General features: G+C 50.7%; 1 protein-coding gene across 2 annotated transcripts; it reads left to right on the top strand.

Moving 5' to 3' along the window:
• The first annotated feature begins 9,317 nt into the window (after nt 1-9,317).
• On the top strand, nt 9,318-11,635 carry LOC123096899 (protein DETOXIFICATION 16). 2 transcript variants are annotated; one of them, XM_044518697.1, is made up of 6 exons: nt 9,318-9,657; nt 9,720-10,259; nt 10,337-10,719; nt 10,828-10,946; nt 11,062-11,151; nt 11,271-11,635. In XM_044518697.1, the coding sequence occupies exons 1-6, from the start codon at nt 9,415-9,417 to the stop codon at nt 11,402-11,404; spliced, it is 1,509 nt and encodes a 502-aa protein (XP_044374632.1). In that variant the 5' UTR covers nt 9,318-9,414; the 3' UTR covers nt 11,405-11,635. The 2 variants fall into 2 exon arrangements, with proteins under 2 accessions (XP_044374632.1, XP_044374639.1); XM_044518704.1 differs by having other exon boundaries at nt 9,319-9,657; nt 9,720-10,264.
• Nucleotides 11,636-12,074: the final 439 nt, after the last annotated feature.

The following is a 12,074-nucleotide window of genomic DNA, read 5'->3' as shown; positions in this document are numbered from 1 at the left end:
CCGCTCGGTATGCTTTAGCCACGATGGTTCGAGAGGACGCATGATGGCCACAGGTCCCCGAGTGGATGTCGTTGGGAATCATTCGACCTTCCTCTGGTGTTATGCATTTCTGGCTGACTCCAGTCGCGCTTTCTCTGTATAACTGTCCCCTCATGACGGTGAAGGCTTTGAATCGGCGGACGATCTCCCGAGCCTCTTCTTCATTCTCGGGGAGCTCTTTCCTCAGAATATAGGCGATATAGGGCACTGTCCAGTCGGGAGTGATGACCAGAACTTCCATGATCAAGTCGACCACAGCTGGGACCTCGACTTCAGTCGGATCTGTGGCGCTTTTTGGCTGCGGGGCTTCCTCAGTGAAAGGATCTTCTTGAACCGACGGCGTGTGAACATGCTCCAAAAACACGCCACTCGGATTGGATTCCCTCTTGGAACCTATCTTGGCCAAGTCATCGGTTGCTTGATTTTTCAGTCGGGGAACATGATGGAGCTCTAATCCCTCAAATTTCTTCTCCAGCTTTGTGACTGCATTGCAGTATCCACTCATGGCTGGGCTTCTGACGTCCCACTCCTTCATCACTTGGTTGACCACTAAGTCCGAGTCGCCGTAGACCATGAGGCGACGGACACCGAGTGAAATGGCCATACGCAACCCGTACAAGAGTGCTTCGTATTCTTCTTCATTATTGGAGGAATCAAAGTGAATCTGGAGTACATATCTGAGCTTATCTCCTCGGGGGGAAACCAAGACCACTCCGGCACCAGAACCATTCAGCATTTTGGAGCCATCGAAGAACATAGTCTAGTGCTCCGAGTGAACTTGGGTTGGTAACTGCTGTTCAGTCCACTCGGCGAGGAAATCTGCTATTGCTTGGGATAGCTTTCTTTGCCTCAAATCTGATATCTAGGGGAAGAAGTTCAATCGCCCATTTTGCCACTCGACCGGTTGCGTCTCTGTTGTGCAGAATCTCTGATAAGGGGGCATCGTTGACGACTGTGATAATATGGTCAGAGAAGTAGTGAGCAACTTTCTTCGTGGTCATATAAATCCCATATACAAGCTTCTGATAATGAGGGTATCGTTGCTTGGATGGGGTTAGGACTTCGGAAATGTAATACACTGGGCGCTGAACTTTGAAGGCTTTCCCTTCCTCTTCCCGCTCGACCGTAAGTACAGTACTGACAACTTGTCCTGTGGCTGCAATGTAAAGCAGCAAAGGCTCTTTGCTGATTGGGGCAGCAAGCACCGGCTGGGTGGAAAGCAGGGTTTTTAACTCTGCAAACGCTGCATCAGCTTCTGGAGTCCACTCGAACTTGTCTGACTTCTTCATTAGTCGGTAAAGAGGCAATGCCTTTTCACCGAGGCGAGAGATGAATCGACTTAACGCGGCCAAGCATCCAGTAAGTTTCTGGACATCGTGCACACGCACGGGGCATTTCATTCGGAGTATAGTGCCAACTTTTTCTGGGTTGGCGTCGATTCCTCGTTCGGAAACTAGAAAACTGAGTAACTTTCTGGCAGGAACTCCGAATGTGCACTTTGATGGATTAAGCTTGATATCATACCTCCTGAGGTTGGCAAATGTTTCAGCGAGGTCAGTTAGCAGGTCGGAACCTTTTCGTGACTTGACCACAATGTCATCCATGTACGCTTCCACATTCCGACTGACTTGAGTGAGCAAACACTTCTGAATTATCCTCATGAATGTAGCTCCGGCATTCTTGAGGCCGAATGGCATGGTGACATAACAGAAGCACCCGAATGGGGTGATGAAAGCCGTTTTGATCTCATCGGGTCCAAACAGACGGATCTGATGGTACCCGGAATAAGCGTCCAAGAAAGAAAGTCGCTCACATCCCGCAGTCGAGTCGACTATTTGGTCGATGTGGGGAAGAGGAAAATGATCTTTCGGGCAGGCCCGATTGATATGCTTGAAATCGATGCACATGCGAAGCGAATTGTCCTTTTTGGGGACCATGACGACATTGGCGAGCCACTCGGAGTGGTAAATCTCTCGGATAAACTCGGCTACTAGGAGCCGAGCCACTTCTTCGCCAATGGCCTTCCTTTTCTGGACGGCGGACCATCGCAGATGTTCCTTCACAGGTTTTGCCTTTGAATCGACTCGTAGACGATGCTCAGCCAGTCCCCTGGGTACACCCCACATGTCAGAAGGTTTCCATGCAAAGATGTCCCAGTTCTCACGGAGGAACTGGCTGAGTGCTTCTTCCTATTTGGGGTCGATTGTTGTGGAGATATGAGTCGGAGCAGCGTTTGGGTCGGTCGGGTGGATGTGAATGGGTTTTGTCTCAACCGGACGACTGAAACACTGATTCCGTAGCAGGCTTCTTGGCTCGCAACAAATCACTCGGGTCTGCGTTCCTTTGGTGTTCCTGCCACTCTTCTGCCACCATCTGAGCATCGGCGATCTTCGAGCCCTTCTGGAAGCACTCTTCTGCCTTCTTGCGGTTACCAGCGACAGTGATCACGCCTTTAGGGCCTGGCATCTTTAGTTGGAGGTACACGTAACATGGTCGAGCCAAAAAACGTGCATAAGCTGGCCTGCCCAAAATTGCGTGATAGGCACTCTGGAAATCCACAACCTCAAATGTCAGCTTCTCTTTGCGGAAATTCTTTGAATCACCAAAAACTACGTCAAGAGCAATCTGGCCGAGTGATGCGGTCTTCTTGCCAGGGATGACTCCATAAAAACTCATGTTGCTTGTGCTCAATCTGGACATCGGAATGTCCATCCCTTTTAGCGTCTCAGCATATAGTATATTCAAACTGCGGCCGCCCTCCATCAACACTTTGGTCAGTCGAGTGCCTTCGACGACGGGATCGACCACCAGCGCTTGCCTCCCAGGGATGGCTATGTGCGTGGGGTGGTCGGATTGGTCGAATGTAATGGCAGTCTGAGACCACTTCAGGTAATTGGGTGTTGACGGAGCAGCCATATTTACCTCTCGGTTTATAACTTTCAGTCGGTTTTTGCTCTCAACATCAGCAAAAATCATCAAGGTGGAATTGACCTGCGGATATTCCCCGTCACTATCCTCCTTGTCCTCAACCTTATCCGACTCTTTTTCTTTGTCCTTGGACTGCTTTCCTTGGAACTGCTGTATCAGGAGCCGACACTGTCGAGTGGTATGCTTCGGGTAGATGAAATTACCCTCTTCGTCTTTCTTGGTGTGGATGTGACATGGTAAATCCAACACGTCATTTCCTTCTTTATCTTTTACTTTCTTGGGGTTCCAAGGCCCCTTGGGTTTCCCTTTGAACTTTCCTTGGTTCAGGGCCAAGGCTTCTCCAGGAGCGGCTGGCTCGGCTTTACGCTTTTGCTTCCGACAGGAATTTCCGCCTCCGGTGTCCTGGGCGACTGACTTGTGCTTGCTGCTCCGGAGCTGATCCTATTCCTCACTATTGGCATACTTGGTGGCAATTTCCATCATTCGACTCAGAGACATGTCTCCGGTTCGACCGAATTTCAGACTTAGCTCCCTGTACTTTACGCCCTCCTTGAAGGCGCAAACTGCCTGGTGATCAGAATCGTTTTCCACTGTGTGATGCAGCGTGATCCATCTCTGGATGTAATCCCTCAGAGTCTCATTCGACTTCTGTACATAAGATTGCAGCTCTGTCAGTCCCGCCGGCCGCTTGCACGTTCCTTCGAACGTCCTGACAAACACTCGGGAGAGATCCTCCCACGTGTAGATGCTGCTGGGTGTCAACTGATTCAGCCATGCCCTGGCTGACCCTTCCAACATGAGAGGCAGATGCTTCATGGCCACCTCGTCATTTCCACCGCCGATCTGAACAGCCACTCGGTAGTCCTCAAGTCAAGTATCGGGCTTGGACTCACCGTTGAACTTGCTGACTCCAGTCGCCAACCTAAAGTTGGGAGGAATCACCGCGGCTCTGATGGCTCTGCTGAAACACTCTGGCCCGGAGACGTGCACTCGGATGTTGGTGGGTACATCTCTGTCATTACCCTCTCTGTGGGCTCTGTTCCAGTCGACCAGACCTTGAACGATGATGGATCTCGCATCAAAGCATGGTTCTATGGGGTCGACTGGAATTCTTCGCCCACCACTATACTGGCGTCGGTCATCCTGCTGCCGAGGCATATATGATCCACCCCACCGGGGAGGAGTGGGCACTCGACACCGATCGTGGCGATCGACTCGGTGATCATCCTGCTCATAGTTCATGTACTGATCGTGTCGGTCACCATGCCCTTCACGCCTCGGGGGCGATCTGGGGCTATGAGCTGACTGGACAGTATTCGCCGTCACGGACCTGCTATGAATCTTGTTCCGCGACTGCGACACAGCCGAATTCTGATCTCCAGCTGCTCGGAGCAAATCCCTGATCTGCATCAAGCCTCTGCCAGCCTCTGACTGGGAAGGCTGAATCGACTCTGCTATGCGTGTTGCAGCTGCCAAATTCTGGATTGGAGTGCGGTATACCCGAGTCGGGGGTTTGAAGAGTTGGTGTCGACTGGAGTCTGGAATCCGTTGCCGCGCGCGCTTGTCGAGTGCCCACTGAAGGTTCTCCAGTCGAGTGCGCTCAACCAGGTTGGCCAAGCGCGCGTCCTCCAACTATCAGAGTATGGAGCGCATCCATGTTCCGGCGGCGAAGCTCTTCCCTCTGCTGTGAGTCGAGGGGCTCGGGGCGGTACTCCTCATGGTCGTGCGACGGGTCGCCCCCGCCGTTGCCTCCCTCGGCGTCAGGAAAGCTGGAGGAACATGCGGCCCATTGACCATCAAGACCTCCGCCGCCGGATCACTGTTGTCGCATTCGGATGCTGTCTCTGCGGAGCCAGTCGACAGGTCGAACAGGCCATAAAGAGATTCTTCGGGCTCAACTGCCGCGACTTGGGTAGCGGTTGACTGGCGAGCCACTGCATGCCTGACCCACCGCTGAAGCCTCGACCGACCAGAGCGCTTACGCCGACGGGAAGCTGGGAGGGAGGATGACACGAAAGCCGGCCGATACTGAGTCGACGGCTGCCGCAGAAGGACGCCGCGCACGCATGCTCGAAAGTGTGTAGCTCCACGGACCGGGAGCGCATCCACGTCGAGCGGAGCCTCCTGCAGCCAGGTAGAGTCGTTGGTGACGAATGTGAGCGCGCCGAGACGGATCTCGCGGCCCTCAACCAAAACTCCACCTGAAACCATGATGATAGGAATCGAAAAGATTGCAACTTCTCCAACAAGTCGCTAAGACACCTGCCCCACGGTGGGCGCCAACTGTCGTGGTTCTAAGTCTGACAGTAGAATGGGGGTAGGTATGGAGAGGCAAGATCCTAGCTATGGAGCAGTTGTACACATAGGTGTTTTACGAGTTCAGGCCCTTCTCGGAGGAAGTAACAGCCCTACGTCTCGGAGCCCGGAGGCGGTCGCCTGGATTATGTGTGTGAGAGTTACAGGGGTGAGAACCCTTCTACCAGTGGAGGGGGTGGCTTATATAGAGGGCGCCAAGACCCCAGCCAGCCCACGTAGCAGAGGGTTAAAGTACATTAAGGTCTGGCGTTACTGGTAACGCCCTACATAAAGTGCCATCATGACCATTAAGACTACTTAATTACAGACCGTTTGGATACAGAGTAGATCCTGAACTCCTGATGGTCGAGTGAGTCTTCATGGTCGAGTGTCTTCAGGTTCGTCGAGTGTCTTCTAGTCTGTCGAGTGGAGTCCCTCTTGGTCGACTGGAAGACAGCTTCTTTTAAGAGATGTCCTTGGGGAGGGTACCTTGGTCAGGTTCATGACCCTACCCTAGGTACATGACTTCATCAGGTGGGGGGCGCGCCCTCCCCCCTGAGCGCGCCCCCCTGTATCATGGGCCCCCTGATGCTCCACTGACCTCAACTCCAACTCCATATATTTTATTTGACGGAGAAAAAAATCATAGAGAAATTTTCATCGCGTTTTACGATACGGAGCCGCCGCCAAGCCCTAATCTCTCTCGGGAGGGCTGATTTGGAGTCCGTTCGGGGCTCCGGAGAGGGGGATTCGTCGCTGTCGTCATCATCAACCATCCTCCATCACCAATTTCATGATGCTCACCGCCATGCGTGAGTAATCCCATCGTAGGCTTGCTGGACGGTGATCGGTTGGATGAGATTTACCATGTAATCAAGTTAGTTTTGTTACGGTTTGATCCCTAGTATCCACTATGTTCTGATATTGATGTTGCTATGGCTTTGCTATGCTTAATGCTTGTCACTAGGGCCCGAGTGCCATGATTTCAGATCTGAACCTATTATGATTTCATGAATATATGTGAGTTCTTGATCCTATCTTGCAAGTCTATAGTCACCTATTATGTGCTAGATCCGATAACCCCGAAGTGACAATAATCAGGATACTTCTCGGTGATGACCATAGTTTGAGGAGTTCATGTATTCACTATGCGCTAATGCTTTGTTCCGGTTTTCTATTAAAAGGATGTCTTAATATCCCTTAGTTTCCACTATGACCCCGCTGCCACGGGAGGGTAGGACAAAAGATGTCATGCAAGTTCTTTTCCATAAGCACGTATGACTATATTCGGAATACATGCCTACATTACATTGATGAACTGGAGCTAGTTCTGTGTCACCCTATGTTATAGCTATTACATGAGGAATCACATCCGACATAATTATCCATCACTGATCCAATGCCTACGAGCTTGTCACATCTTGTGCTTCGCTTATTTACTTTTCCGTTGCTACTGTTACAATTCCTACAAAACTATTATCTTTACTTTTGCCACTGTTACCATTACTATCATACTACTTTGCTACTAAATACTTTGCTGCAGATACTAAGTTATCCAGGTGTGGTTGAATTGACAACTCAACTGCTAATACTTAAGAATATTCTTTGGCTCCCCTTGTGTCGAATCAATAAATTTGGGTTGAATACTCTACCCTCGAAAGCTGTTGCCATCCCCTACACTTGTGGGTTATCAACGGCGCCGGGAGGGCGAACCCGTCCCTGCATGTGGTGATGCGCCCTTGCCGGGGCTGCAGAAGATGCTCCCGGACCACTCCATCGCTTGGCGCAGCCACCTGCGGCCGGCAGAGCCAAATCCGGCAGCCGCGCGATGAAGGTCCGCAGATCTGCAAATTCGGCGGCCCGCTGGCGCAGGGGGGGGGGCGTGGAGATGGGAGGCCTCGTGTGTGCGGCGGCCTTTCGGCGAGTTCCTGCCGGTTGCTGTCGTCGGAATCTTGGGTGGCAGGGTTGCGGCGGCGCGAGGGGGAGAGGGGAGGTGGTTGGTGGGGGAAATGGCGGGCTGAAATGTCCCCCCACCAACCGCTTCCGCTTATATGCAGGGCACCGCAGCGGCGAGGGGGAAACCCGCGAATACCCGGGTCGGGGCCGAGATTTTGCCGTGCCCCCCAAATTTTTATACGGGCCGGGGCGAGATGCGGGGTTTGGTCGGGCAGGTTTTCCCGCCCCAACCCGCATTTTGGCGGTTATTTTTTGGGTCGGGGCGGGATGCGGGGTCTGCTAGAGTTGCTCTAAGTGCTCACTCACTCAACTCAGCTTGTAATTGGTCCAAATGATAATGTGTCTTGCTTTTGGAGAAAGGAGAGATAAAGTTAACCATCTTGTTTTTGAGATAGCAGGGAGTAACAAATTGCAAGTAAGAGCTTCTTCGGACTAACCGTTGCAAATTTTATAGTCCTGTAAGTGTGCCAACCTTGATCTATGGTTATCTTGCCAGGACTCCCATGGAGGGGAATTTTGGTCTATGGGTGTATATACACCCTATATGGAAGAAAATTTAGTAATTAAATAAAAGGTCAAAAAATTCTGAAAATATTTTTGAATTAAATTTGACCTTCCATTGTATTGGTAAAGAGAATTCCACAAAAAGGGAAAAAATCTCTTTGACTTCTTTTCAAAAAAAGACAAAAATTCCGGTCAAAATAGTATGAATAGTAATCTATAATAGCAAATGGTTTTTTTCTCTTGAAGTCAATGCTGGTTTCCTATTCGTGAAAATTTATATACTAGTGCAAAAGAAAGTCAAGTTTATTATAAAACAATTCCAAACTTTTTTGAATTTTTTGAATTATTAAAGAAAATTCTCCATATGAGGAACCAAAGGGTATTTCCCGGACTCCCATTGGCTATGAGTGAGGAAGGTGCGATCTTGCTTCAGTTTTTTTTTCTTTTTTCTGAACCTGTAACTTTGGCAAGGACCTTTTCTTAGCCATCTCTCATCTTCTCTTAGCCGTTCCACTTGGTAGTAACACTTACTTTTTTGCCAAAAAGAACACATATATATATTAAAGATTCGAGAACTACGCTCAGTTGGCAAGGCGCGGGAGTTTGCAGCCAGCCCACCAGGGTTCAAGTCTCGCCTTGAGCATTTGGTGCTCATGGAGTTTTCTTCTATAAAAAAGATGCCAACAGGTCAGTCTAGCCAGGGTTGGTCTCGTTTTTTTAATCAAAGATTCAGGGCTACAGTTTGTTTGGTGGACTGAGTGAATGCTCTGTATTTAGTGCATGTGCATTCATATTTCATAACATCTAAATGTGCTTTAGTAAAACTGTATTTCATAATAGATCTATTTCTAGTGATTTTATTAATTTATGCTTTTGTATAAGTAAAGCTAACTTAAGAAAATTTGAGTTCAACAAAAGTATTTTTCAAGAACGATGAAAAACTTGCCTTGCATCGACTGACTCTTTATTATGAGAGAATATCATATGAAAACCAATATTCAATAAAAACTTCGTGGAAACCATATTTTAAAGTTTTAAAAAAATCTGAAAAAAATGTGAGATGTTAAGAAGATGATGTTTTATTGCTACACAAAATTTCAAGTTGAAAAACATTACGACATGTGAGCTATGAAAAAGACAAATTCAGCCCTGAATAATGACATTACTATTCGGCACTATTCAACGCTGATTTTGTCTTTTTCCTAGCTCACATCTCGTAATGTGTTTCAACTTGAAATTTTATGTGGCAATAAAACATCATCCTTTTAACATCCCGTATTTTTTTTCAATTTTTTTGATACTTCAAAACATTTTTTTCTCGTGGTTTTCACCGGTTTTCACCGAAACGTTGGTTTCCGTATGATTTTTTTTTATGATGCAGGGAACACTTATTCTGCAGAAGATTTTTTAAAGAAAGCAAGATCTCTGATCTCGCACGCCCAAACTCCCACGGAGTGTGCATCCGAACAAACCAAGAAAGGCTAATTTAAGATATGCTATTTTATGGTTGAAAACCATGTCTCATCTGTCAGAATTTTACTCCTGGTCATGCCCCACAAGGCACAGCCATACGGAGCGAGCGTGGCACCCAAGTCATTACTGCCATACCCACCGCGAGGTTAATTTGCTTGGCAGCCAATCGCATTGACTAGCGTAGCTCATTCTTGTCACATTCTTCCTGCAAAAGAAACCATGGAGGAGCAGCTTCTCGTCCTCGGCGCCGCGGGCGCCGAGAAGAAGGGAGACGACAAGAGCCCGGTGCTGAGCGAGGTGAGGAAGCAGCTGCGCCTCGCCGGGCCTCTGGTCGTCGGCTGCCTCCTGCAGAACGTGGTCCAGATGATCTCCGTCATGTTCGTGGGCCACCTCGGCGAGCTCGCGCTCTCCGGCGCCTCCATGGCCACCTCCTTCGCCAACGTCACCGGCTTCAGCTTGCTGGTCGGTAACACTCTTGCTTGCGTTCCTCCTCTCCGCGTGAAGCTTACTTGCGTGTACTGCAGGCCGGCATGGCGTGCAGCCTGGACACGCTGTGCGGGCAAGCGTACGGCGCCGGCCAGCACCGCATGCTGGGCGTGTACAAGCAGCGGGCGATGCTGGTGCTGTCCCTGGCGAGCGTGCCCGTGGCGGCGCTCTGGGCGTACACGGGCCGGATCCTGCTCCTCCTCGGGCAGGACCCGGAGATCGCGGCGGGCGCCGGCGGCTACATCCGGTGGATGATCCCGGCGCTGCTGGCGTACGGCCCGCTGCAGTGCCACGTCCGGTTCCTGCAGACGCAGAACGTGGTGGTGCCCGTGATGCTCAGCTCCGGCGCCACCGCGCTGAACCACCCGCTGGTGTGCTGGGCGCTGGTGCACGGGCTCCGCATGGGGAGCAAGGGCGCCGCCCTCGCCAACGCCGTCTCCTTCCTCACCAACCTCTCCATCCTCGCGCTCTACGTCAGGCTCTCGCCGTCCTGCTCGAGGACCTGGACCGGCTTCTCCCGCGACGCCTTCCGCGGCCTCACCGGGTTCCTCAAGCTCGCCGTGCAGTCCGCCCTCATGGTCTGGTGAGCAGATTGCACTTGCACGATGCAGTTGATGATCTGAAATTTACTATGCTCAAATGGTTGTGGATACAGCATGGAGTGGTGGTCGTTCGAGCTGCTGGTGCTGCTCTCGGGTCTGCTCCCCAACCCCAAGCTGGAGACGGCGGTCCTGTCCATCTGCCTGAACACCAACTCCCTGGCGTTCATGGCTCCGCTCGGGCTCGGCGGTGCCATAAGCACGCGCGTGTCGAACGAGCTCGGGGCGGGGCGGCCGGCGGCGGCGCGGCTGGCGGCGCGCGTGGTGATGCTGCTGGCGCTGGCGGTGGGCGCGTCGGAGGGGCTGGTGATGCTGTTGGTGCGCAGCGTGTGGGGGTACGCCTACAGCAACGAGGCGGAGGTGGCCGCCTACGTCGCCCGGATGATGCCCATCCTCGCCATGTCCGTCGTGTTCGACGGCCTCCAGTGCGTCCTCTCAGGTAGAAACAGACCATGATTACTATCCTGTTAGCTCTAGATTCCTAGCTACTAGCTATCATGGTGAACATAGTTACATGTATGAAGGCTGTGCTCGATTGTGCATGCAGGTGTTGTCAGGGGCTGCGGGCAGCAGAAGATGGCCGCCTTCGGCAACCTGGCGGCGTACTACCTCGTCGGCATCCCGGCGGCATTCTTCTTCGCCTTCGTCTTCCACGTTGGAGGAATGGTAGTGCCTCTCGCTCTCCCTCTCTGTTTCATAAACCTATTCCGTCTTTCATTTTTTACATACAGATACAGTAAGCAAAAGATGTAAAACTGTTTCGTGTTTTCGGCCTGGACAGGGGCTGTGGTTCGGGATATGGTGCGGGCTGGTGGTGCAGATGCTCTCGCTCCTCGCCATTTCCGAGTGCGCGACCGACTGGGACAAAGAGGCAAGCCTCTGCCTGCATCCGCACACGTTTAGTCTAGTTCTTTCATCTTTTTCTCAACGCCACCACTCTAATTGTGAGAATATATATATGTATGTCTCTTCTCTTGGGTGGGTGCGCAGGCAGTGAAAGCAAAGGGCAGAGCCTTCACTTCTTCGCTGCCGCAAGATATGACAGCAACGTAACAAGATCACGGCAGAGTTACAGTATGCATGCACGCTGTTTGCTCGTGAGAAGAGAAGCTCTGCAAAATTGATGTCCGTGGGGACGGACGTGACGTGCGTGTGTGCATGGAACTGGGTGACATTTTGACGCCAAACGAAATCTATCGAGAGGCAAAAAAATAAAAAAAATAAAAACATGCATTGAGAATTGGATGCAATGTAAAATGACAGGATACTGCACTGCAGCAACTTATCGAATCGCCACGAATCGGGGCAGGAATTAATGAATGATCGATGCGTCCATGATCAATGTAGTTGCTTCACTTGTTCTGTTTTGGCCCACATCGCACGCACGCACGCACGCATTTCATTCGGACTCGCCATTTGCGATGAGGGGCACAGTAGTGCACATGGCAACATTTTCGCTGCAACTCTGTAATTTTACAGGCACGCATGCATCTCTTCTAATAAAAGATACGGTATATATATAAAAACTCATAGCAACGTTGTTCACATCCAACATCAAGGGTTCACGACCAACAGAAAGTAAAGGGCCTCAAACTCAACAAGATCTGAATTCGCCCTTCCCCACCATGATCAGTGGGACGAACTAGTGTGCAAAATTCGTCGTTCTTGCATCTTCATGCTCCCCCGGTGACCTAAATCGTCTTCTTTTAACGAGACGTATCAAATCTATTATGAATATTGAGCGGAAGTACAAAACACCTCAAACATAATTTACAGAGGGAATATAAAGTAAGC

Source organism: Triticum aestivum, chromosome 1B (genome assembly GCF_018294505.1).
Source record: "Triticum aestivum cultivar Chinese Spring chromosome 1B, IWGSC CS RefSeq v2.1, whole genome shotgun sequence".
In the NCBI taxonomy this organism is placed as follows: domain Eukaryota; kingdom Viridiplantae; phylum Streptophyta; class Magnoliopsida; order Poales; family Poaceae; genus Triticum; species Triticum aestivum.
The sequence above is the reverse complement of the archived record's forward strand: the minus strand, read 5'-3'. Positions and strand labels throughout refer to the sequence as shown.